This window comes from Neofelis nebulosa, chromosome 4 (assembly GCF_028018385.1).
Source record: "Neofelis nebulosa isolate mNeoNeb1 chromosome 4, mNeoNeb1.pri, whole genome shotgun sequence".
NCBI classification, from domain to species: Eukaryota; Metazoa; Chordata; class Mammalia; order Carnivora; family Felidae; genus Neofelis; species Neofelis nebulosa.
The window spans coordinates 169,984,818-170,006,534 of record NC_080785.1 but is presented as its reverse complement, the minus strand read 5'-3'; the positions used below and the strand labels follow the sequence as shown (position 1 = coordinate 170,006,534).

Here is a 21,717-nt window from a genome sequence, read left to right as displayed (position 1 = left end):
AACCAGGGGAGCCAGGCTCCCCTCCGGTCTCCCTCCAGGAAAGTGGCAGCTCTCCACGTGGGACAGAGCTCTCGTGTTCTGCTGGGTGCCCGGCTGCATGTCTGAAGGGTCTCCATTTTACAGATGCAAACACTGAGGTTCAGAGGAAGGAAGGGCTGTACTGGGAGGACTGGAGGGCTGGATAGGGGTCCCGGCAGGCTTTCCTGGAGCCTACAAACTCCTACCCAGCCAAGTGCTTTCTCTCCTCTCTGGCTCCATCCATCCCTCTGCTGCAGCCCTCTGCCTTCTTGCTTTTCTAGAACACACCAGGCAGCTCCAGCCTCAGAGCCCTTGCACTCACTGTACCTTCCACCCGGTACACCCTTTCCGCCATACATGCTTGCTAAGTCTCTGCTCAGACCTCTCCTTGCAAACATCCTCCTCTGACCACCCCGCTTACCACTCTACCGATCCCTCTTCCACCTTACTCGTTTTTTCTCACAGAATCTATCACTCGCTAACACAGTATACCATTCTTCCCATTGCACAGTGTTGGGCTGGAGTTGTGAGAGACGACTGTGCAGCTTGCAGGAGTTCTGTGAGCTGGTTGATGCCACGTGGGTAGTCATGATGGTGGTTTGATCAGCCACGACGGGATAGCGACACCACAGGAATGAGCATGCGCCACAGAGTTAGGCTTTTGACCCTGTTTCTCCTGCCCCCTCCCCCTTCCATTAGAATGAACTCTCCTTGGGGCAGGGGTCTGCCCACCTGGATTTCTGCTGTCACCCTGGCACCTGGAACAACGCTTGGCATCTAGGAAGCATTCAATAAATACTGGTTGAATTGAGTCACCCTCATCCCTAGCAACTGCTCTCAGACTTTGACATCAGGCCCCCCGAGACAAGCCACCCTTCGGCCTGACTCTGGTCTCTGGCACCATTTCGCCAGACTCCGGAAACATCCTCCAACCCTTAGATGACACACTCGAGTTCCCCAGCACCTTGGCCCCAGGGCGGTCAATAAGCCCCCGGCCTCCAGCAACAGGCCTCTTCTCGCAGAGGGATCCCAGCGCCCCTAGCCGCGATCCCGGCCCCGCGGGGAAGAGAGCAGGAACCCCGCGGCCTCGGACTCCGGTCCCAGAGACGCCCCTCTGTGCACTCATGCCGCGCGTATCTATCGAGCGCCTGCTGCCTCCGGGTTCCGCACGCAGATCCCGGGTTCAGGACCTCCCGCTGCCTCCCCGACACCGGCCCCGCGGACGCGCGACCGAGACGTCGGGCCGGTGCCCACCCCAGAGGGCTGGGGGCGAGCACCGCAGTTCCTCGCGCGACCTCGCAAGCAGCCGGGAGCCCACAGCACGCGCCCCTGCCCCCGCGGGTCCGCGGCTCGGAGCCCTGCAGGCGCTGTGCGCGGTGCTTTGGGGGAAACACCGACCGGGGTCCGCGGCATGCCGGGAGTTGTAGTGCGGCAGCGCGGGGCGAGCGCAGGGCCCGCCGGGACTTGTGGGCGGGACCGGGGCCGGAAGGCAGGTTGCGAACGTGCTGCGGGGCCGCGGCGCCGCTGCCGACGACAAGATTCGCGATGTCCCGCTGGCTAAGAAGATCGTCACCGAGGACGGCGGCGCCGAAAGTGCCCGAGCCCCTGCCCACCCCTGACCCTCGGCGCCGGCCCGATCCGGAACCCTACCCCAACCCTAACCATACTGGGCACCCATAGCCCGTATGGACGGGCCGGGACTCCAGTCTTAGCCATGGACGCTGAACCCCCTCCCTTCCCAGAAGCCCCAAAGCCAGCTCGGTCCACCCAGGCCCCTGTCGCAGACACCGGGCACAGTCCTGCAACCTCAGTTCCCACCTTCCTCGCAGAACCACCTCCATGCTCTGAACTTGGCCCCGCCTCATCACTCAGACATAACTGCTAGACTCCCATCCGTGCCATCCGTGGCCTAACCCATGTCGCAGGTGCAGACGCCTGAAAGTAGCTTCCTGAGGGGCGCCTGGGTGGCGCAGTCGGTTAAGTGTCCGACTTCAGCTCAGATCACGATCTCGCGGTCCGTGAGTTCGAGCCCCGCGTCAGGCTCTGGGCTGATGGCTCAGAGCCTGGAGCCTGTTTCCGATTCTGTGTCTCCCTCTCTCTCTGCCCCTCCCCCGTTCATGCTCTGTCTCTCTCTGTCCCAAAAATAAATAAATAAATAAATAAATAAATAAATAAATAAATAAATAAAGTTGAAAAAAAAATTAAAAAAAATAAAAAAAGAAGAAGCTTCCTGGGCAAGAGACCTTCTCTGAAGGGCTCTGGTGTGAGCGCCGACCGTGACCCCTGGCCTCAGCCTAACCCTAACCCTGGCCTCAATCCCTACCCCTCCACCATTGTCACCCATCCAGCATTTCCCAACCTCTGAAGTTCCCAGCACTGCTGGCATTGGGGCTCGATTGTTCTCTGGGCCCCGTGGCGGGGGGGGGGGGGGGGGGGGGGGGTTGAGCAGTAGCAGCCCCCATCGCCATGCCAGGAGCACCCCCCCACCCCCGACAACCACCTGCCTCTGCTACATATCACCCAGGATCACCAGAGTAAGAACCACTGTCCTAGTGTGATGAAACACCAGGGGTTCCCAGGTCTTAGCCTGCAGGTAGGTGGAGGAGAGGGGAGCTACCCACCTAACCAAAGGACATTTCCATTCTGTGCCCAAGACAGGCCACAAACCCAGCCTGAGGACAGAGCCCCCTGCCCACTAGAACACACAGCTCACTTAAATGCTCCGCAACCATGCTGAAAAAAACACAGTGAAAAAGGGACATAAATAGCATCTGGCTGGCTCAGTCAGGGGAGCACGCGACTCTTGTTCTAGGGTTGTGAGTTTGAGCCCCACATTGGTGGAAAGATTACTTAAAAAAAAGTCTTAGGGCGCCTGGGCAGCTTAGTTGGTTAAGCCTCCAACTCTGATTTCAGATCAGGTCATGATCTCTTGAGGCCAAGTATGGCAGGCTCCGCTGGGCGTAGATCCTGCTTAAGATTCTCTCCCTCTGCCTCTGCCCCTCCCCAGCTCGTGCTCTATAAATCAATAAATCAATACATAACTTTCTAAAAAGTAGCATAGGGGCACCTGGGTGGCTCAGTTGGCTAAGCGTCCGACTTCCTTAAGCTCAGGTCATGATCTCACCGTTCATGAGTTTGAGCCCCGCATCAGGCTCTCTGCTGTCAGCATGGAGCCTGCCTCTGAGGCTCTGTCCCTCTCTTTCTGCCCCTCCTCTGCTCACTCTCTCTCTTTCAAAAATGAATAAACCTTTTTTTATTTAAGTTTATTTCTCTTGAGAAAGAGGGAGAGCACACTCGAGCAGGGGAAAGGCAGAGAGAGGGCAAGAAAGAATCCCAAGCAGCCTCCTCGATGTCAGTGCAGGGCTCCAGCCCACGAACCAGGAGATCATGACCTGAGCCGAAAGCAAGAGTCAGACGCTTAACTGACCGAGCTGCCCGGTGCCCCCAAAATAAATAAATTTTTTTTAAACTTTAAGGGGCACCTGGGTGGTTCAGTCAGTTAAGTGTCAGCTTTCGGGTCAGGTTATGATCTCACGGTTCATGAGTTCGAGCCTCGAATCAGGCCCTCTGCTGTCAGCGTGGAGCCTGCTTCGGATCCTCTGTCTCCCTCTCTCTCTGCACCTTCTCCACTCGCATTCTCCCTCTCTCTCTCTCAAAAATAAACATTTTGATAAATAAAAAATTAAAAGGTAGCATAAATAAAATGAGTTTTATAGAGTGTAAAATAAAATGTATTTTATATATAGTATATTCAAAGTACAGTTGTTTCAATATGTAATCAACATTTTAAAAAAATTTTTAACATTTATTTTTGAGGCAGAGAGAGACAGAGCATGAACAGGGGAGGGTCAGAGAGAGAGGGAGACCCAGAATCCGAAACAGGCTCCAGGCTCTGAGCTGTCCGCACAGAGCCCGATGCGGGGCTCGAACCCACGGACCGCGAGATCATGATCTGAGCTGAAGTCAGACGCTTAACCGACTGAGCCACCCAGGCGCCCCTCAACATATAATAAACATTAGGATGTGTGACATTCTTCATACTAAATCCTCAAAGTCTAGTCTGTATTCTACACTTACGTGCATTTTACATTTAATTTTCATTGGATGTTTTTCATCTATAAGATTTAATAAAATTGCAGATGAAAAAGTAGATTCACAAAGCCAAGTTGTTGCAAACATACTTACAAGTTTTCTAGTAATTGAGTCAAGTGTCTGCTTGTAAGTTGAAACTTTAATTCAGAATTATATTTCAGGGGGTCAGTAGGGACAAATCAGTGACAGTGCTGCCCTGGCCTCCGTTCACAGTGTGGCCCAAAGCTGTCACCTCGCCAGCCCGGCCCTCCGGTGGTTGCTGGGCCAGGCTGACGTAGCACGTGGCTGGAATCACCCAGCCACGGACCTGGCGACCCTGGGCAAACCCTTCTGAACGATGTGAATCTACTGCCACATCTACGTGGGTGGATACGGGCACGGATGGGGATGGGAAAGGGTGGCCCACCACCTCACAGAAAAGCCAAGGAGTCACCAGCAGTGCATCTTTCTGGGGCACAGCAGTGACTGCCTCGTCAGGTACAGCTGGTCCCCAGTCCGTGACGGCTGTAGTTGGCACGGTCAGCCCGAGGGGAGAATGGTGAGGGCACTCAGTCGGGGCAGGACAAATGAGCGGGTGTCCACATGACGGACATGTGCACAGGTAGATGCACAGACGATGGGCAGAGGGATGGACAGACGGTCAAGGAGTGGAGAGATAGATGGATGGCAGTGGCGGATGACCCACGGACAGATGGGCACATCGCTGGTTAGACTGACAGGACTGGCCCCAGAACTCCACCCTGGTCTGCCCGTACCTCCTAGGCTCACTTTGGGCCTGTTCTGCCCCCTGCCCTGGGGGGCATCCGGGAGGGGCGCTGACTCACCTGCAGTTCTGGCCCCAGGCGTCGTGCAGAACAGGACTGCCAGCATCCGTGGCCTGTGCAAGAGGCTGGGCCCCCCCCCCCCCAACTACAGCTTTGTCTTCCATCTGTCCCGCATGGAGCTGAGCAAAATGGTGGCCCGGGGCCCCAGACAAAGCTGTCAGGACCAGCATGGCAAACCGTTTGGACAACCCCTTGACCCTCCTGCGTCCCACATGTCTACCTGCCTGCCTCCAGGGACACCCACATTGACCTCTGATGCTCACTGTCTTCTCACTGGCGCATCACCCTGGGCCCCCCTTCCCCTTCAGCACCTCCTCTGTTCTCCTCGAGCTCCTGGTCACCCTTTTGACCTCCCCCCGCCCCCAGCACAATCATCTGCCCTGCAGCCCAGTGCCCACAACAAGCTTGGTGGTGGGCCCCCAAGGTGTCCCACAGCCCTTCGGGTGGGGCCCCCATCAGCAAGAAGCCGCTGCTAGAGGACAGCATAGCCTGACTTAGCAACAGGGCCTGAGGTCAGGGGTTACAGTTCTGGGAGCCCTGGCCCCACCAACTCCTGCTCAGGTCCCCCAGCCTCAGAGTGATGGAGCCAGCACCCCAAAATCAGCTGTCACCAAGATGTGCCTTCCGGCTCCTCAGGGCCTAAGGATCTTCAGGGCACCCCTAACCTTGCCTATTCAACTCCCTCAGCGCTAGCCCAGCCTGAGGTCCCCCTGGTGGGGGGGCCCGCCACAGTCCCCAGGGACACCGGGCCCAGCTGCGGGGCCTTTGCCCACCCCGCACTGGGTGCCTCCGTTCAGTCCGAATCAGATATCACAGCCCAAAGCCTCTGCCCCCTTGATGCTCATGACAACTTAAATCTCAGGTCCTCAGACAGGCCCCAAGGGGTCAGGGAGGGTGTAGACCCCCGGGTCTAACAGCCCTGCCTGTGACAACTACCTGGCCACCACCAGTTCGGGGCTGAGCTTCACAGAAAGAGACTCATGCAGTGTTGTCCTTCATGAGCATTCAGTGTTCACTATTTACTTGGGGCTCCGGCCCCCAACCTTGGTGCCCTGGGGATCATCCCTCCTGCCATGATCCCTTGGTTAGCTCAGCCAGGCAACTTCAGGGCAATTTTGCCAGCCCTCCAGAGCCTTCTGCGTGGGTCTTTATTAAAGAATCATTCACAGCCTCCATAGCCTTCTCCACCATCCCTGAGACCCACAGAAGCAGAGAGTGACCACAGGAGTGGGGGGGGGGGGGGCACGTCCTAGGTCTGGGATCCTCCAGCACCAGAGCTAGATGAAGGACCCCAGAAGACCCTGCCCTCATGGCTCCAGCCCACGTCAAAGAAAGAGCTGTGAGCCCCCAACTGACCAGTAGCACCAATGAGTGGAGCTGGCCCAGCCCCGGTGGGAAGGGTGTCCCTGAAGAGAATGGGCATCTCTGGGGGGCTGGGCAAGTGGTCTCCCCTGGATACCCTCTGAGGAAGCCAGCAACCCCCACCCCCCCAGAGAACTACTGCTGTCATGGGAAGGTAGAGTCCACGATGACAAGTCTTGGGTGGGGGGAGGCTGGGACCCTCCATGGGAAGGAGGTTTCCTGCCAAGGCCACTGAGGACTTCATCCTGGGCGGGAACAATGCCGGGAAGGAGGGGGGGGGATCTGCAGGCAGGCACTGCAGGAAGCTCAGGTTGGGGGGGCGGGGGATGTAGGGGAGGACCTCAGTCCCCACCCAGGCGGCTCCATGGGCTCAGTCTCCTAACAATGAGACCAGATATGAGACCAGATGCAGGCGCGAAATGCCGTTCAGTCCCCTCCAGTGCTGGTCCTGGGCTCCCAGAGTTCCCCCCCCTCTCCCCAGGGTCCACCTCGACCCTCTCTCCAGGCCCTCTCCCGTCCCTCTTCCCCCCTCTTCCCCCCCTCCCCTCCCCCCACCCCAGGTTCCAGCTCCTCCTCACCTCTGCCCAGAACCCTCTTAATCTGATCAGCCCATACCAGCGGTGATTAGAGCTGTGAGTGTCCTTGAGCGTGAGGGTCTGTCATCCACACAGGTAGAGCGTTTGGGGCTTGGAATGAGCCCCATGGAGCACCGGTGATGGGTGGGGAGGCATAGCCCAGAGAGCTGGGTCACACCCTACGAGAGGCCTCAGTAGGGACGGAAGCAGGAAGCAGGGTCAGGGGCTGGGAAGAGGCCCATTCACCGGGCCCACTGCCCCCTGCCCGGGTTAAGAGCCCAGCTTCCCGAGAAAGGCCCGCACCTCCGGCCCGGGGAGGGCCGCACCTTGGCGTCCACCTTCCTGTGCCGCTTTCCCGGCACAAGGCTCGAGGGGGGTGGGACCAAGGAAGACAGGACTCAGCTCACACAGACACCTCAGTTTCCCCCCTGTGCTACCAGCCCCTGCTCTTGTGCCTCGGTTTCTGCCTCTGGCAGTTGAGACACTGAGAGGACACAGGCGCAGGGCTAGTGGCCCATCGACACCTCATTGCCGGGGAAACTGAAGCTGCTTGGGAAAGACTCTGAGGAGGCAACCTTTGGGCAGAGGTGGCACAGGGTGAGGGCACCGCCACGCCAAGGCCCTGAGGCTGCCCGGCCCTGCAAGGCTCCCGGCAAGTGAGGATTCTTCCCTTTATGCCACAGGCAGCCTTGCGGTGTGAGTCACCGTGCGCAGAGAGGTGTCACTCTGGGGGCTGGTGATGCATGGCCACAAAGGACAAAGAAACGAGGCCAGGCTGAGAGACAAGAGGAAACCGTGGACGGATTTCTCAGGACTCACTGATGACAGCTGTGAGTGGGGAGCCTGGCCAGAGTCCCTTCCCAGGCCTCCCTGTGGATCTCAGGACCTGTGTGGAACACAGCAGGGAGGTCCCAGACTCCCAAGGGCCAGAGCTGTCTTACCTGAGGGCAGACAAGCTCAGAGGCGGCGGCGGTACCTCTCAGCTCCATCACCCCCAGGAGACCCTCCTGTCTCAGAGAACATAACCCCTAGGAGACCCCCACCACCCCAAAATCCTCACCCTGAAGGACCCCTCTTTCAGGAGGCCGCACCCCAGAAACCGCCCCCCCAGGAGCCCGCCCCAGAGACTCTAGCCGCCAGGAGGCCACCTCCCACCCACCCATCTCTGCACTTCCGGGAGGTAAGGAGGCTACTCTCCACCCCCGCCCCCGCTCAGCCTCCCCCGGCCTGGTTCTGATTTCCATTCAGTTGACCTCAACTGCCACCCCTCTCTGGCCTCCAGCCTCCAATCTTCCGGTCTCTCAAACTGGAGTGCGCTCATACCTTCCCGCTCCCGCTCCCTCTGTTCTGACTTCGGCCGCGAGGTCCCCCCGCCCCCCATCTCTGGCCCCGGGCCTCTGCCTCGCAGCGCCGCCGTCGCCTCCAGGGTCGGGGGTCAGGACGGGAAACCCCCTCGGGAAACCCCCAGGGACTCGCTGGAGGAGGGGGCGGCGGGAAGGAGCCGGGTCACCACTATTTAAGCCAGTCCTGTTGGGCGGGGGAAAGAGCCGGACCCGGCATGGACCAGAGCCTCTGCCTCCTGCTCCCCTTCTTCCTGGGGCTCCTCCATCGAGGCCTCGGTCAGCAAGGGAAGGGGCCCCGTTAGGGGAACGAGTTTGGGGCGGGGGGGGGGGGGTGGTTGCTGACACAGGGAGGACTGGAGCAGGGCGGCGGCGGGGAGGCCGCTGAGGACCCTAAGGCGGGGACAAGGGGGTCCGCCGCTGGGGTGGGGGTGGGGTCAGGGCTGAGAGCGCCTTCTGCCCGCAGGTGGGCCCCTGGAGGTGGAGCCCCCAGACCCGGTGGTGGCGGTGTCCTTGGGCGGGTCGCGGCAGCTCACCTGCCGGCTGGCCTGCGCCGGCCACCGGGCGCCCTCGGTGCAGTGGCGCGGCCTGGACACCAGCCTGGGCGCCGTGCGGTCGGACGCAGGCCGCAGCGTCCTCACCGTGCACAACGCCTCCCTGTCGGCGGCGGGCCCGCGCGTGTGCGTGGGCTCCTGCGGGGACCTGACCTTCCAGCGGACCGTGCAGCTCCTGGTGTTCGGTGAGCTCCCAAACCCCCCTGCCGCCCTCGCACTTTCCGCGGCCCAGCAGCCCTGCCCTGCCTCGGTCGATACCGCGTTTTCCTGGGCGCCCTCCCAGATTGCCCAGCCCGCCCCCCACCCCGATCAAAGACTGCCCCAGCTCAGCCTGAGTCACTCAGCAACCCATTCCCCTCCCTCCTCACCCCTGCCCAGTGCCCCTCCTGACTCCCGCCCCTTCTGCTCTGCTCTCCTCACCCCCCACCCCACCCCTCCTGACTCCCGCCCCTTCTGCTCTGCTCTCCTCACCCCCCACCCCTCCCCTCCTGACTCCCGCCCCTTCTGCTCTGCTCTCCTCACCCCCCACCCCTCCCCTCCTGACTCCCGCCCCTTCTGCTCTGCTCTCCTCTTCAGCATCTTGCACTCTGGACACACGAGCTGTGGCCGCTGGGCCTTCCCCTCACCCTATGCACCAGCAGCCCCCACTCACCCCTTGGCCCTGCCCTCAAGTCTCCTCCTCAGGGCCCAGCTGACCTACGGGCTAAGCCCACCTGGCCCCAACCCTCTGTCCATTCTGCAGCGTTCCCAGCCCAGCTGACTGTCTCCCCAGTAGCCCTGGTGGCCAAGCAGGACCGAGAGGTAGCCTGCACAGCGCACAATGTCACGCCCGTCAGTCCCGAGGCCCTCTCCTTGTCCCTGCTCCTGGGGGACCGAGAACTGGAGGGGGTGCAGGCCCTGGGCCGGGATGTGGAGGAGGAGCCCCAGCAAGGTGAGGACCTGCTGTTCCGAGTGACAGAGCGCTGGCTGTTGCCCCCCCTGGGGACCCCCACCCCACCCACCCTCCACTGCCAGGCAACCATGAAGCTGCCTGGCTTGGAGCTGAGCCACCACCGGCCCATCCCAGGTGAGTCTTCGGGGTTCTGGACAGCCTGCACTCCGTGTCCCCAGGAAATAGGTGAAGTCACCCAGCTCCTATGTGCCTTGATGAGTGCTGCCCGGGGGCTCTTCTGGAATCCTGGCTCCACCCCTCACCTGCTGTGTCCCGGTGTGGACCGGTCACAATTCCCACAGCAGGTGGGGCTATCAAATGCCACCAGAGTGACGTTCCCTACTCATCTATTCAGTCATTCAACAGATTTATTGAGCACCTACCCTGTGTCGGACCCCCTGAGATCCTGTCCTACTTTGCCCACAGTCCTCCAGGGCTCCTACCTCCCTCAGGGTAAAAAAACAAACAAGCAACCAATCCTCCTTCATCCACGGGGCCTTGAATGACCTGCTGTCACCTCCTCCCTCTTCCTCCATCACCCTGCTCCAGCCACATGAGCCTCCCAGCTGCTCCTCCAACAGGCCAGATGCAGTCCTGCCTCAGGACCTTTACACATGCTCCAGCCTCCACTGGGAATGCTCTTCCCCCAGCTCTGTCCATTGTTCCATCACTCACTTTCCTCGGGTTGATTTCCCAGTGAGGCTTTTCCTGCCCTGTCTGAAGGGTCAAAGCACCGTTACTGTCCCTTACACATGTATGTGTACACACACGAGCCATGTGACTTCTCTTATTGTATATTCTTTGACACTTTTTATCAATATCTGGCATCCTGGATTTTCTCTTCATTTTTTTTCCCATTGTCTGTCTCCCCTACTGTTGGCTTCGCTGAGATAGGAATATGTTTTATTCACGGCTACGTCCCCAGTGGCTAAAACAGTGCCCAACACATAGTAAGTATTCAACAGATACATTCCGAATGAGTGGATGGGTGGACGGAAGGACAGATGAAATCATGGTGCCTGGCACGTGGTAGGTACGCAGTAAATACTTGCTGAATGAATGAACAAATGAAAACATTTAACTTGGGGCTAAGAACACGGCAGGTGCTCAGTTCGTATCAGACATTATTAATTTAACAACGTGTCTAATGTGGGAAGGGCCCTGCCCACATCATGAAGCCCCTGGCAGGCTCTCATTAAAAAAGCACAAATCCCTTCTCCAGCAGGGCACCCTGAAACTCATGTTACTGCACTTGGGGTCATCGGGGTGGGGGTAGATCAAGGGAGCTCCCCGGGTGTGGGGATCGATTGGAAGGGGCGGGGTGCAGGGAGGGGGTGGTGGGAGAGCACACAGAGAGGCCACTGGATCTGAAAGGTACTTTCTGGTAAGATGTACAAACCCCTCCTGGGGCTCAGCCTCCCATCTCCAGCACAAGGGATGAGCAGAGAGCCCCGGCACCCTTCACTTTGTCAGGGAGCACCTCCCCTCTGTCCACCTACTAGCCCTGTAATTTATAAAAGTCGGTACTCACCAAGCCCACACTCCAATTGCTCTCCATGGCACCCCTAGGATGGGTGGCTCTCAACCCCTTTACCACTGAGGGAATTGAGGTGCAGAGGTTCAGATGCTTACTCAGAGTGGGGAGAGGACCAAGACAGGCCCTGGCCCCACTCCTACCCACTGGGATACCCTTCGATTTGCCCAAGTGGCCCAGGATGGGGCCACAGGGTCAAACCCTGTGGTCTAAATGGAGAGGCAGGCAGGAGAAGGGGCCTGGGGCAGGAGAAAAAACAACCCCCCTGTTTTCCAGTCCTGCATAGGCTGACCTCCCAGGAGCCCCCTGTAACGACCTCCCCCAAGGCCACCCCAGAGCTGAGCTCCACCCACAGCCCCAGGAGTCCTGGGCCCCCGCCTGGGAACAGCTCCACCAGGCCCTGTCGCCCTGAGATCCACCAGTCACCAGCACCAGGGGGTCTGGAGCTACTGTGTGAGGCAGCCTGTGGCCCCGGTATGTCAGCGAGCTGGACCCAGGCCCCCGGGGGTCTTGAAGCCTACGAGAGGCAGGAGGCTGGGGCCCTGGCTCGGCTGACCGTGCTGTGGGCCAGGTGCAACCCTGAAGGCTGGTTTCAGTGTCGCCTGGACCCAGGGGGACAGATGGCCAGCCTCTACCTGGTCCCTGAAATCTGTGAGTTCTGGGGGCTAGGGAGGGGGCTGGGGGAGCCTCAGAGGGAGGAAAGCCTTGCATCAAGACCTTAGACAAGGAATGGTCCCGCCCGGCTTCAATTGCCCAAACTGTCCAGTGGGCTTCCCAAATGTAAGATCATGCTTACCTGGCAGGGCAAGGACTGTAAATCTAAGGGACTGTGTAGATTTCAGAGCACTTTGTAAACTCTAAACTTTATAGCCTACAACAGCCTATAGAATAGAATACAGCCACTTAGGTCATTTCAAATTTTCTAGTAGCCACATTCAGAACTATAAATGAGACATCTTACATTCTTTTCTGCTTTTTTCAAACTAAGTCCTCAAAACGTGGTGTGGATTTTATGCTGACCTCACTTCCCATTCAGACATGCCGTATTTCAAACACAGGCGTGGGGGGCGGTCACCTCACTGGACAGCCCGTTTCTAACTACAAGGTCCTATGTGCCTTTCAAAAGATTCACTCCAAAACCTTTGGATAGTCTAGCAGCTTTTGGACATTTCAAAAGACATTCTAAACCGTGAAGTCCTTTGTAAAGTTTCAGGGAACCCAGTAAATGTGGAGGCCCCTAGCAGATTCTACTAAGCTTCTCCCCCAAACCCGCCAAGAGGTGTTCAGAGCTCCCGACACTTCCTTCTCTAGGTCCCCCAACGACATCCGCAGCCCTGTGGCCGGGCAGCTTGGTGCTGGGGCTGCTCTTCCTGGCGTTCCTCACCCATCGCCTGTGGAGACGCTGCAGGCCTGCTGGCTGACCACCAAACCCCAGGAGACCCTCTGGGCCCCTGCCCCACGCGGACTGGATTGAGGAGGACTGGCCTGAAATGGCCTTCCTTGCCTTCCACTCAGTTGCAAACAGAGGACATCTGCAGGATTCTGGATCTACACGGTTGAGAGCCGGCCATGACCTGCTAACTCTGATGGCCAGCATCTGAGTTTCCCCTCAGTGGGACCCCTGGGGCCCCACCTCCCAATGGGCCAGAGCTAGGGAATAAAGGGCGTGTGGTCTGACCTCAGTGGTGTCTGTGGTGTTTCGGGGATGCCAGAATCTCCTACCCAGCCCCAGCGACCCTCTGCACTGGGGGGCTCCCCTGAGAGGTCGGGATGGACAGGCACCCCACCCCCACTTGGCCAGGGCTGGGGGAAAGGGCACAACAGGGAGCATGGCGTAGATTCTGCCCGGGTGGGAGAACACAACTGTTTGTGGCTTCTCCTGGATGTGGGAACACTGATACTTGAGAATAACTGGGATTCCTCAAAACAAGTGGGGACAGGTATTGGGGGGGGGGGGGGCGGGGGGGATGGGGAGGAGTGTGAGCAAAGACACAGAAGTGGCTCGTTAAAGGAAATTTTATCTCTCTTGGGGTGGTTTGGGGGCTAAGTCAGTCGGGTGGGGTTGGGGAGAGCTGGAAATCAGATGAGCAGGTGACAGGCTGTAGATGCTGAGGATTCCGCCTGAGGGCACTGGGGAGCTACCGGAGAGTTCAGAGCTTCAGAGGCTGTGGTGTGAGAGAGCCCTCTGGTGGTGAGGCAAGGTAACAGCATGGGACGGGGAAATGGGGGCCTTGGTTGGTCCACTCATTCAGGGAGCTGTGGGAGCTCAGAGCAGATCCCCCAATTCATCCTGGTGGGTGGTTGGCGGGGGAGAGGAGACCTCGCCCCACCGGGCGAGCCTGAAACTCAGACGGAGATTGGACTAGGCTGAAGGCCAGGCTGAGCACAGACTCAGCGGAAAATCAGAAAACAGGGCAGGGGCGGCGCTCCGTCCTGGAGTTGGAACAATCGCCCGCACGCTCCGCCCGGCATCGCTGATAGCCAAGGAAACCGGTTGCTAGGGGACCATGCTAATGAAGGACTCGCCCACTACCAAGATGGCAAACAATCCGGCTTCAGGCCAGAAACCATGTCCTTTCCTAGAGAGCCATTTTGGAGTCTGGTAAAAATTCAGGTTCCGGGGGCGCCTGGGTGGCTCAGTCAGTTGAGCGGCCGACTTCGGCTCAGGTCATGATCTCACGGTCCGTGAGTTCTAGCCCCGTGTCGGGCTCTGTGCTGACAGCTCAGAGCCTGGAGCCTGTTTCAGATTCTGTGTCTCCCTGTCTCTGGCCCTCCCCTGTTCATGCTCTGTCTCTCCCTGTCTCAAAAATAAATAAACGTTAAAAAAATTTAAAAAAATAAAATAAAATAAAATAAAATAAAATTCAGGTTCCGGACCGAAGCCTGGAAAGCTGTCCAACCCACGTGGAGAGGAACCCGGAGGGAAAGTGCCAACTAAAACCCAAGGGGGCAGGAAGTGGACTGCTCCAGTTATTTGCCAGAGTCTTCCAGCGGGATCCGGGCGGGCTCTGCCCTTAACCAAGATGGCCGTCCCGAGGCGCCAGCGCACTGTGGAATACGGCGGCGCTTCCGGTCCCGCTGCCCTCAGCGAAGATGGCGGCAGTGGAGAAGCGGCGGCCGGCCGTGGCTCCGGCGGCCAGTTTCCCCGACAGCGGCCGGCCGGCGGTGTCCCGGGCAGCGGCAGCGACGGAGAGTGAGGAGGACTTCCTGCGGCAGGTCGGCGTGACGGAGATGCTGCGCGCGGCTCTGCTGAAGGTGCTGGAGGCGCGGCCCGAGGAGCCGATCGCCTTCCTGGCGCACTACTTCGAGAACATGGGCCTGCGCTCGCCTGCAAACGGCGGCGCCGGGGAGCCCCCGGGCCAGCTCCTGTTGCAGCAGCAGCGCCTGGGCCGCGCGCTGTGGCACCTTCGCCTGGCTCACCACTCCCAGAGGTGCGGGGCGGGGCCGGGGCGGCGCCGCTGCGGACCTGCAGCCCCAGCTCGCTGCCCGCGGGCGTGCTGGGCACTGTAGTGCGCAAGCCTCCCGGCGGGGGGGTGGGAGTGGGGGGGCTGGCGCCTGTAGTTCTGGCCGTCTTCGTGTGTTGTGATGCCTTTCTGCAGGTGCTGAGTTCCCCCTTGAAGCCCACGCCACTTTTAAAAATCACAAAGCTCAGAGAGGACTTCACCCAAAGTCACGGAGCGAGACCTCCGAGCCAGGTCCTAACAAGCTAGGTTTTTTCCTAGATGTGTTGTCACTAGCGTCGTTGCATCCCCATCCGTTAGGCCAGAAAATGGATATTTACAGGGCTGGGCGGTGGAGTCACCCAAGACCCCTACCCTAGGAGGTAGCGCCCATGGGGCAGGAGTGGTGTCCAGAAAGAGGCCTGCTTTAGGCACAGGGAGAGGGGCTGCAGGCTCGAAGCCGGCGGGCGCACTGGCCTGGAGGCTGTAGAGCTGCAGTGTGGGACCCACAGGCTCCTTAGCCTTCTGGTGGCTGAGGCCTGGTGGGGTGGAGGACATGGTGACCGCACGGGAGCACGGCCCGCCCCCAACAGTTCTGAGCCCAAGGAAGGTGGTTGAGGACCATGGATTGAATGAATGGTCCACATCAGGGGGGTTGAGGAGACGCTTTCTGACATGCACCGTCCACCAGACCAGGTCATGACTGGGTGTGGATGGCTAGGTCTTGGTTGAGACCCCTGGAGAGAGGCCCCTAGAAGCAGAGCCTGAGGCAAGCATCTGTGTGTGGGTAATTTTATAAGGGAGTGCTTCCAGAAGAACCAAGGAAGGGAGCGGAAGCCAAGCAAGGGAGTGTTCCAGCCTGATCACCAGGGGGTCCCCGCACGTTTCAAGCACGTGCCCACCTTTGGGCGGCCTCCCAAGAGAGTCATGGGTACAGGCCATAGGACGGCACAGAGAAGCTGGGGAGAGGTCTCAGGTGTGGGAAGGGGTGTGGAGGGTGGGCATCTGAGAAGAGCATGCACGTGTCTGAAGGTCTGCAGGGGCTGGGGTGGGAAGGGAGTCCCAGGTAGCCCATGGGGCCATCCACTGAGATGGGAGGTCATTGGTTTGGGGAAAGCGTGCAGTGTTGCTCCAGGACTCTAAGTCAGGCTCCGGGAGAACCATGCAGCTGGAGAATAGACAGGTCTGCAACTGGGACAGGAGGTCGTCGGCTGGGAGGGGTGTGAAGGCTTCAGGAGAACCAAGAAGAGCTCAGGACCCAACCCTGAGGAGCCCTAGCCTCAGAGAGCCCGCAAAGAAGCATGATCAGGCCAACCAGACATGAGGGCGGGAACCAGCGGAGAATGGCATCCCGGGGCATTTGGCAGAGAGGAAAAGGGCCACCGTGTACGGTGATGCAGGTCAATCACTGCATGAAGCACTCGCCCACAGGCAGTCACAAATGAGGACATTTATATAAATGGCTTTTTGCAGAGCTTTTTCCTAGTTCACACGGAGGCACTTTGTGGACTGGGGGCAGTCCTGTGTCCGTCAGGCGGCCCGTAGACGAGGGCTGCAAAGCGTCTGTTGGATTTAAGGCCAGGAGGGCCCTATTCCTTTCCCGTGGCTGCTGGGACAAATTACCACAAACTTGGTGGCTTAAGACAACAGGTATCCGGGGCACCTGGCTGGCTCAGTAGGTAGAGCACACGACTCTTGATCTCAGAGTCCTAAGTTCGAGCCCCACGTTGGGTGTAAGAGATTACTTAAAAATAAAATCTTAAAAAAAAGAGAAATACACACAGAGACTTATTCTCTCACAGTTCTGGAGGCTGAGAGTCTGAGATCAAGGTGTCAGTGTCCCGGGGCCGTGCTCCCTCTGGAGGCTCCAGGGGAGAGGGTCCTTCCTGCCTCCCGAGCTCGGGGGTCTCCAGGCGGCCCTCCTCCCTCCAGGGTAAGCCTCCCTCCTTCTGTGTCTCTCTGTCCTCTTGTTTCTCATCTGAGGACATTTGATGTAGGGCCACCTCATCTCATCTCCACATCCTGAACTAGTTCCCTCAGCAAAGACTGTATTTCCAAATAAGGCCAGTCACAGGTTCTGGATAGACGTGCAGTTTGGGGGGGACTCTGTTTACTGCAGTGCGGGGGCATGGGAGCCGTTGGCTGGAGGCAGTTTGGAACAGCAGGGCCACCGAGGGTGCAGTGAACAAGGGCATGTCTGCCGCTGGCATCGGGGCTCACCTGGGCCCCCCAGAAACGGAGCCGGTGGCTAACTCAGAAGACAGTGCAGTCAGGAGCCCTGAACCTTGCCTGACGGGCCAGAGGCAGAAGCCAGGCCAGGCAAGTCCCCGGGCGGAAACCAGGGGCACCCGCTGAAGCCGGGCAGCTTCGCCCTGATGCGGTGGGGCTGACTGGGCCAGGTTGGGGCTGTCATCGGCATGAAAGGTTTGGGAAGAAGTCATCCAAACTCCCCTTGTCCTACGTCTCGCAAAATCAGAAGCGCTGGCCCCCCGGGATTGGTGACGGTGGCAGTGGTGTGCAGCCGGCCACCCCCCTGCCAGCCCCAAGTCCCCAAGAGCACAAAACAAGCCTTATGAGACCTGCTGAGGGCCGTGTGGCCACTGAGGGGCAGAGCCCAAGCCCGAGCTGGGTGTTGGGGCCCCCGGGGCGTCTGGGCCACTGTACCGCCACAGAAAGAGCACCACCTCGCGCCCCCATGACCCGGGAAAACGCTCAGAAGGCACCACCAAGCCCGGTTCCTTAGCTCACTCTGAGTGGGGCCACCCCAGGCCCTGCCGGGGGCCGAGTAGCACCTCTGGCCTCCACCCACCCGGTGGTAACAACCAGAAGTGTCCCCAGATCTCACCCCCATTGAGAACCTCTGGGCTAAAGCGAAATGTTTCCACGTCTCATTCTGGAGATACACGCACGTACACGGATCTTTAAAACAAATGCTTGCGCTCTTTAGCGTGACGTGGCCAGAGCCAGGTGGCCCCGCATGCGGTGTGGGTGAGGGGCTGACTTGAGGCCAGTGCCCTGGAGGCCGGGTGTCTCCTTCCTCAGCACCCTGCCTGGGACTGTGATGACCTCTTTGCGTGTCTCCCTGCCCCGCGAGGTAGACGGCATCTGGACAGCCCACTGGACCGCGGCCCTGGACGCGGCTCAGAGCGCAGGAGGCCCTCCCACGTATGGGGCACTGTTTTAAGTCCTTGGCATGAATTCCATCTCTCTATCCTGCAACACAGGCATTAGGACCCTCATGGTCCAGACCCGCAGGGTGGGGGGCTCAGGAGGTTGGTGAACAGGGGACCCGGCCGGCTCCTGGGGTTTCTCGCGCCAGGCTGTCTCCATCTCTAGGGAGGAGCAAATTCCCTCAAGAGAATCGGTGGCTGGAAAAGATGAGTCTTGGGCCACGTCGGTGTCGGTCGAGACAAACCGTGTCACGCGGCAGTAACAAACAGCCCTGACACGAAGGACTGCTTCTCACACCACGAGGCCGTGGCCGCGAGGGGCTGTGCTCACGGACTCTTGCTTGGTTTCCCCAAGTACGGCAGCGGGGAGCGGACCGTGGGGACACCACAGTCACTCCCAAAGCTGGCTCGAGAGAGGACTGCGCGTGGCTCCACTCACCTGTCGGTGGTGGAGCCACATCCTGTGGCTCCTCTCACTTGAGGGGTGTGGTGGGCCTTCAGAGCGCCCGCATGTCAGATGGGGTGGCTGCCATGTGGGGAGGGCGCACGGTGGCTCTGGAGACGCCATGGGCCCGGGCGCCAGGGTGCCGGCGTGTGAGCCTTCAGGGGACCCTGACGGCAGCCTCGCGAGAGACCCTGAGCCACTGCCGAGTCCCCGACCCGCAGAAACAGGCCATGAACGCTTGCTGCCATTTCAGGCCGCTGGGCTCAGGGCAGTTTGTTACGCAGCGACACGTAGCTGCTGGGGGCGCCGGTGACGGCCGAGTCTGTTCACAGCGGACCTCCCCCACGTTCTTTCCTCCTCCCGGTGGAAGGAGTTAATGTTTTGGGCTCCTGCAGGGGCCCCTATGTGGCTCGGTCGGGTAAGTGGCCAACTCTTGATTTTGGCTCATTTCAGCTCAGGTCGTGATCTCACGTTTCGTGAGTTGGAGCCCCACGTTGGGTTCTGCGCTCACATCACGGAGCCTGCTTCCAATCCTGTGTCCCTCTTTCTGCGCCTCCCCTACTTTCGTGCTTCCTCTCTCTCTCTCTCAAAAATAAGCAAATGTTTAAAAACAAAACCCAAGTCCTGCACAGGGCTGGTTTGAGGCATCGGCTCACGTGGGTGACAGTCGTGGTAAAGGAGTGAGCACTAACGCCACGCCAGCGCTCCCCGGGGCAGTCTCACCGACCGCTGGCTCCAGCAATGGCGAGGGGCCAATGAGTGAGAAGAGAAAGGGGTTTGTAGCCCAACCGACGGAGAAGCGAGTCCCAGCTGGCAGAGAGACCCCCCCAGGCTACACTTCTGCAGCCTCTGGGCCTCGGTTTCCTCCTCTGTCATGGGGCTCCGATCCACAGAGCTCGCTGGGTCAGCACATCCACCCACAAGCCCCACACCGGGCAGCAGTGATGACCGCAGTGGCGGTCACGTATTGACCAGCATGTACTGAGCACCGGCCTTGCGCCAGCCCAGCCTCCACTAAGCACCCGCTGCTTACGGGCCAGCATTTGCTGGGGTCCATTGCTCACTGGCCCATAGAAAGGTGAGACGACGTGCCCAGGTCACACGGGAGGTGAGTGGAGCCTCTGCGTACCTTCCCTCACCTGGAGCGGAGCGGACAGAGGAAGAGTGTAAGCCTCACAGTTGCCCGGCCCCCTCCTCTCTGGGATCCTTGGCCTGACCGTGAGCCTGCACTGAGCCTCAGTACCTATTGGTCACGGCGGAAATGCTAACGGGCCACCAGCCACGGTAGCGCTGGGCCACCAGCCAGGCCCTAGGCTGCCAGTCCAGTGAGGGAGCGAGACACGGGGCGAACCAGCCACCCAGGCTCACCCTGCAACCCGCACATAACCGCCGTTCTCCCCAATCAGCTCGTGAGGCCCCCTGCACGGCCAGGCCGTGCAGTGGAACCTGAGCCATGCCCACCTTGCGCCGACAGCTCACAGCAGGGTCAGCCCCCTCCCGTGCCGGCGGCTTTGTGCCCCAGTTGCTGTTGTAGCCATTCAGCTCTGCCTTTGCGGCGACCACAAGCAATATGTCAATGGATGCATGAGGCCTTGTGCCAATAAAGCTTTATTTACAAAATAGACGGAGCGGGGGGGGGGGGGGGGCCTGGGGCAGACTTGACCCCCTGGTGTAGTTTGCCTACTTTGGCCCATGGGACTGTGACAGAATGAAATAAGCTAATCCGTATTAAATGCTGGGCTCAGCTTTTGGCCAAGAGTGACCACCCCGTAAGCGTAAATGTGATTGTCGGACGGTCCCTGTGGGGCAGTGCCCGTTGGTTAACTTAGCAGACATTTCTAGAGCACCTGCCATACACCAAGCAGTGCTCTAGGCACTAGGGTTCCTGGGCCGACATTCCGAAAGGACATCTTACACTAAGTCGGATGGTGGTAACTGCCATGGAGAAAAATAGACGAGGCAGGGGAGGTCCCCACAGGAAAGGTGACATCTCAGTAAAAACTCAGGAGCTGGAGGACCTGTGGGGGAAGGGCACTCCAGGCAAAGCACATAGTCCGTGCAAAGGCCCTGGGGCTCCCCCAGGCCTGGTTTGTTGGAGGAAGATAGATGGGGACAGGGGAGGGTTCCCACGGCTGTGCTGGACTCTGCTCAGCTGGCCCAACACGCCTCTCCTCCCGCAGGACGGCCTTCAACAACAACGTCGGCGTGGCCTACGAGTGCCTGAGTGCCAGTGGGCGCAAGAAGAAGCCGGGGCTGGACGGGCGCACCTACAGCGAGCTGCTCAAGCGCATCTGCCGGGACGGGGAAGCCCCCGAGGAGGTCGTCGCACCGCTGCTGCACAAGATCCAGTGCCGGGACCATGAGGCCGTGCCGCTGGACGTCTTCCGCGCCGGGATGCTCACCTGCTTCGTGCTACTGGAGTTTGTGGCGCGGGCCGGTGCCCTCTACCAGCTGCTGGAGGACCCCACGCTGGCTGTGGCCGACCGCCGCGTGGGCCAGGCCGTGCTGGACACCCTGGAGGGGGCCCTGCAGGCCAGCGACGGGGCTGCTGTGCCTGCCTGCTTCCTGGAGGCTGGCTCGCGCCTGGGCCCCGACAGCCTGGCGCTGGCCATGGACCGCGCCCTGGTGGCTCGGCGGCCCAGCTCCCCCATGACCCGGGAGGAGTTCCTGGAGAAGGCTGCCGCCCTCTTCATAGCCAAGGTCAAGCCGGTGGGCTGAGCGCCCACACGCCTTCCCTGCCTCCTCCCCCTGGGCGGCTGGAGGCACCACGAGGTGGTGGCCACCTGCTCCCTGGCGGAGTGCAGGTCTGAGGCCGGAACTGGAGTGTCCCTGCATGCAGCGGGGAGTGCGGGGAGCCCTCCCCACGCCCGCCTTCCAAGCTGGAATCGTGTCCCAGCCCCTTCGGAGGGGAGGCCGAGGGTCCCAGGGAGTGGGCACCCGTCCCCCCACCCCCACAAAGGCCCCTCTCCTCGACAGTAATAAAGTCTGTGCTCGAGGCCGACCCGGTGTGTGTGCTCCCCTCCCCTCCCCTCCATGTCCGCTGAAATGCTTCTCCGCTCCTGCCTCCGCTTCTCAGCGAGGCGCCCTGGACTCACAACGCTGAGACCCAGGAGGCCCTGCTGTCCACAAGTGCCCCACCCAGCCAGTTCCTGGCCACGGGTTCCCCAGTTGTCGAAGAAAGAGTCCGGCTGGGCAGGTAATCGTGACAGTGATGATGGAAACGGCGGACACGTGTGAGCCCTGCAAGGTCTTATGTGCCTCCAAGGAAGGCAAATCACTACCCCGATTTTGGCAGATGGGGAAGTCGAGGCCCAGAGGAGTGAAGGGTCACCCTACCGGCAAGGGGCGTACTCCAGAACCCACACCCTCCACCATCTCTGTCACCTGCCGTCGGTCCACCCAGAACCCACACACACCTGCGAAGTCCGTCCT

General features: G+C 59.9%; 2 protein-coding genes across 3 annotated transcripts; both read left to right on the top strand.

Moving 5' to 3' along the window:
• Positions 1-8,210: 8,210 nt before the first annotated feature.
• On the top strand, positions 8,211-12,907 carry MADCAM1 (mucosal vascular addressin cell adhesion molecule 1). 2 transcript variants are annotated; one of them, XM_058728661.1, is made up of 5 exons: positions 8,211-8,490; positions 8,678-8,950; positions 9,508-9,696; positions 11,507-11,881; positions 12,542-12,907. In XM_058728661.1, the coding sequence occupies exons 1-5, from the start codon at positions 8,430-8,432 to the stop codon at positions 12,649-12,651; spliced, it is 1,008 nt and encodes a 335-aa protein (XP_058584644.1). In that variant the 5' UTR covers positions 8,211-8,429; the 3' UTR covers positions 12,652-12,907. The 2 variants fall into 2 exon arrangements, with proteins under 2 accessions (XP_058584644.1, XP_058584643.1); XM_058728660.1 differs by having other exon boundaries at positions 9,508-9,831.
• Positions 12,908-14,288: 1,381 nt separating this feature from the next.
• TPGS1 (tubulin polyglutamylase complex subunit 1) lies at positions 14,289-21,286 on the top strand. Its single transcript, XM_058728658.1, has 2 exons — positions 14,289-14,661; positions 20,466-21,286. Exons 1-2 carry the CDS (start codon positions 14,324-14,326, stop codon positions 21,001-21,003), a joined length of 876 nt encoding a protein of 291 aa, XP_058584641.1. The 5' UTR covers positions 14,289-14,323; the 3' UTR covers positions 21,004-21,286.
• The last annotated feature ends 431 nt before the right edge of the window (positions 21,287-21,717 follow it).

Excerpts from the sequence above, each read along its gene's own strand:
- TPGS1 (XM_058728658.1), top strand. The coding sequence starts at position 14,324 with ATGGCGGCAGTGGAGAAGCGGCGGCCGGCCGTGGCTCCGGCGGCCAGT. Across the intron at positions 14,662-20,465 it reads CTGGCTCACCACTCCCAGAG|GACGGCCTTCAACAACAACG; the intron begins GTGCGGGGCGGG and ends CTCCTCCCGCAG.
- MADCAM1 (XM_058728660.1), top strand. The coding sequence starts at position 8,430 with ATGGACCAGAGCCTCTGCCTCCTGCTCCCCTTCTTCCTGGGGCTCCTC. Across the intron at positions 9,832-11,506 it reads CCACCACCGGCCCATCCCAG|TCCTGCATAGGCTGACCTCC; the intron begins GTGAGTCTTCGG and ends CCTGTTTTCCAG. Across the intron at positions 11,882-12,541 it reads CTACCTGGTCCCTGAAATCT|GTCCCCCAACGACATCCGCA; the intron begins GTGAGTTCTGGG and ends TTCCTTCTCTAG.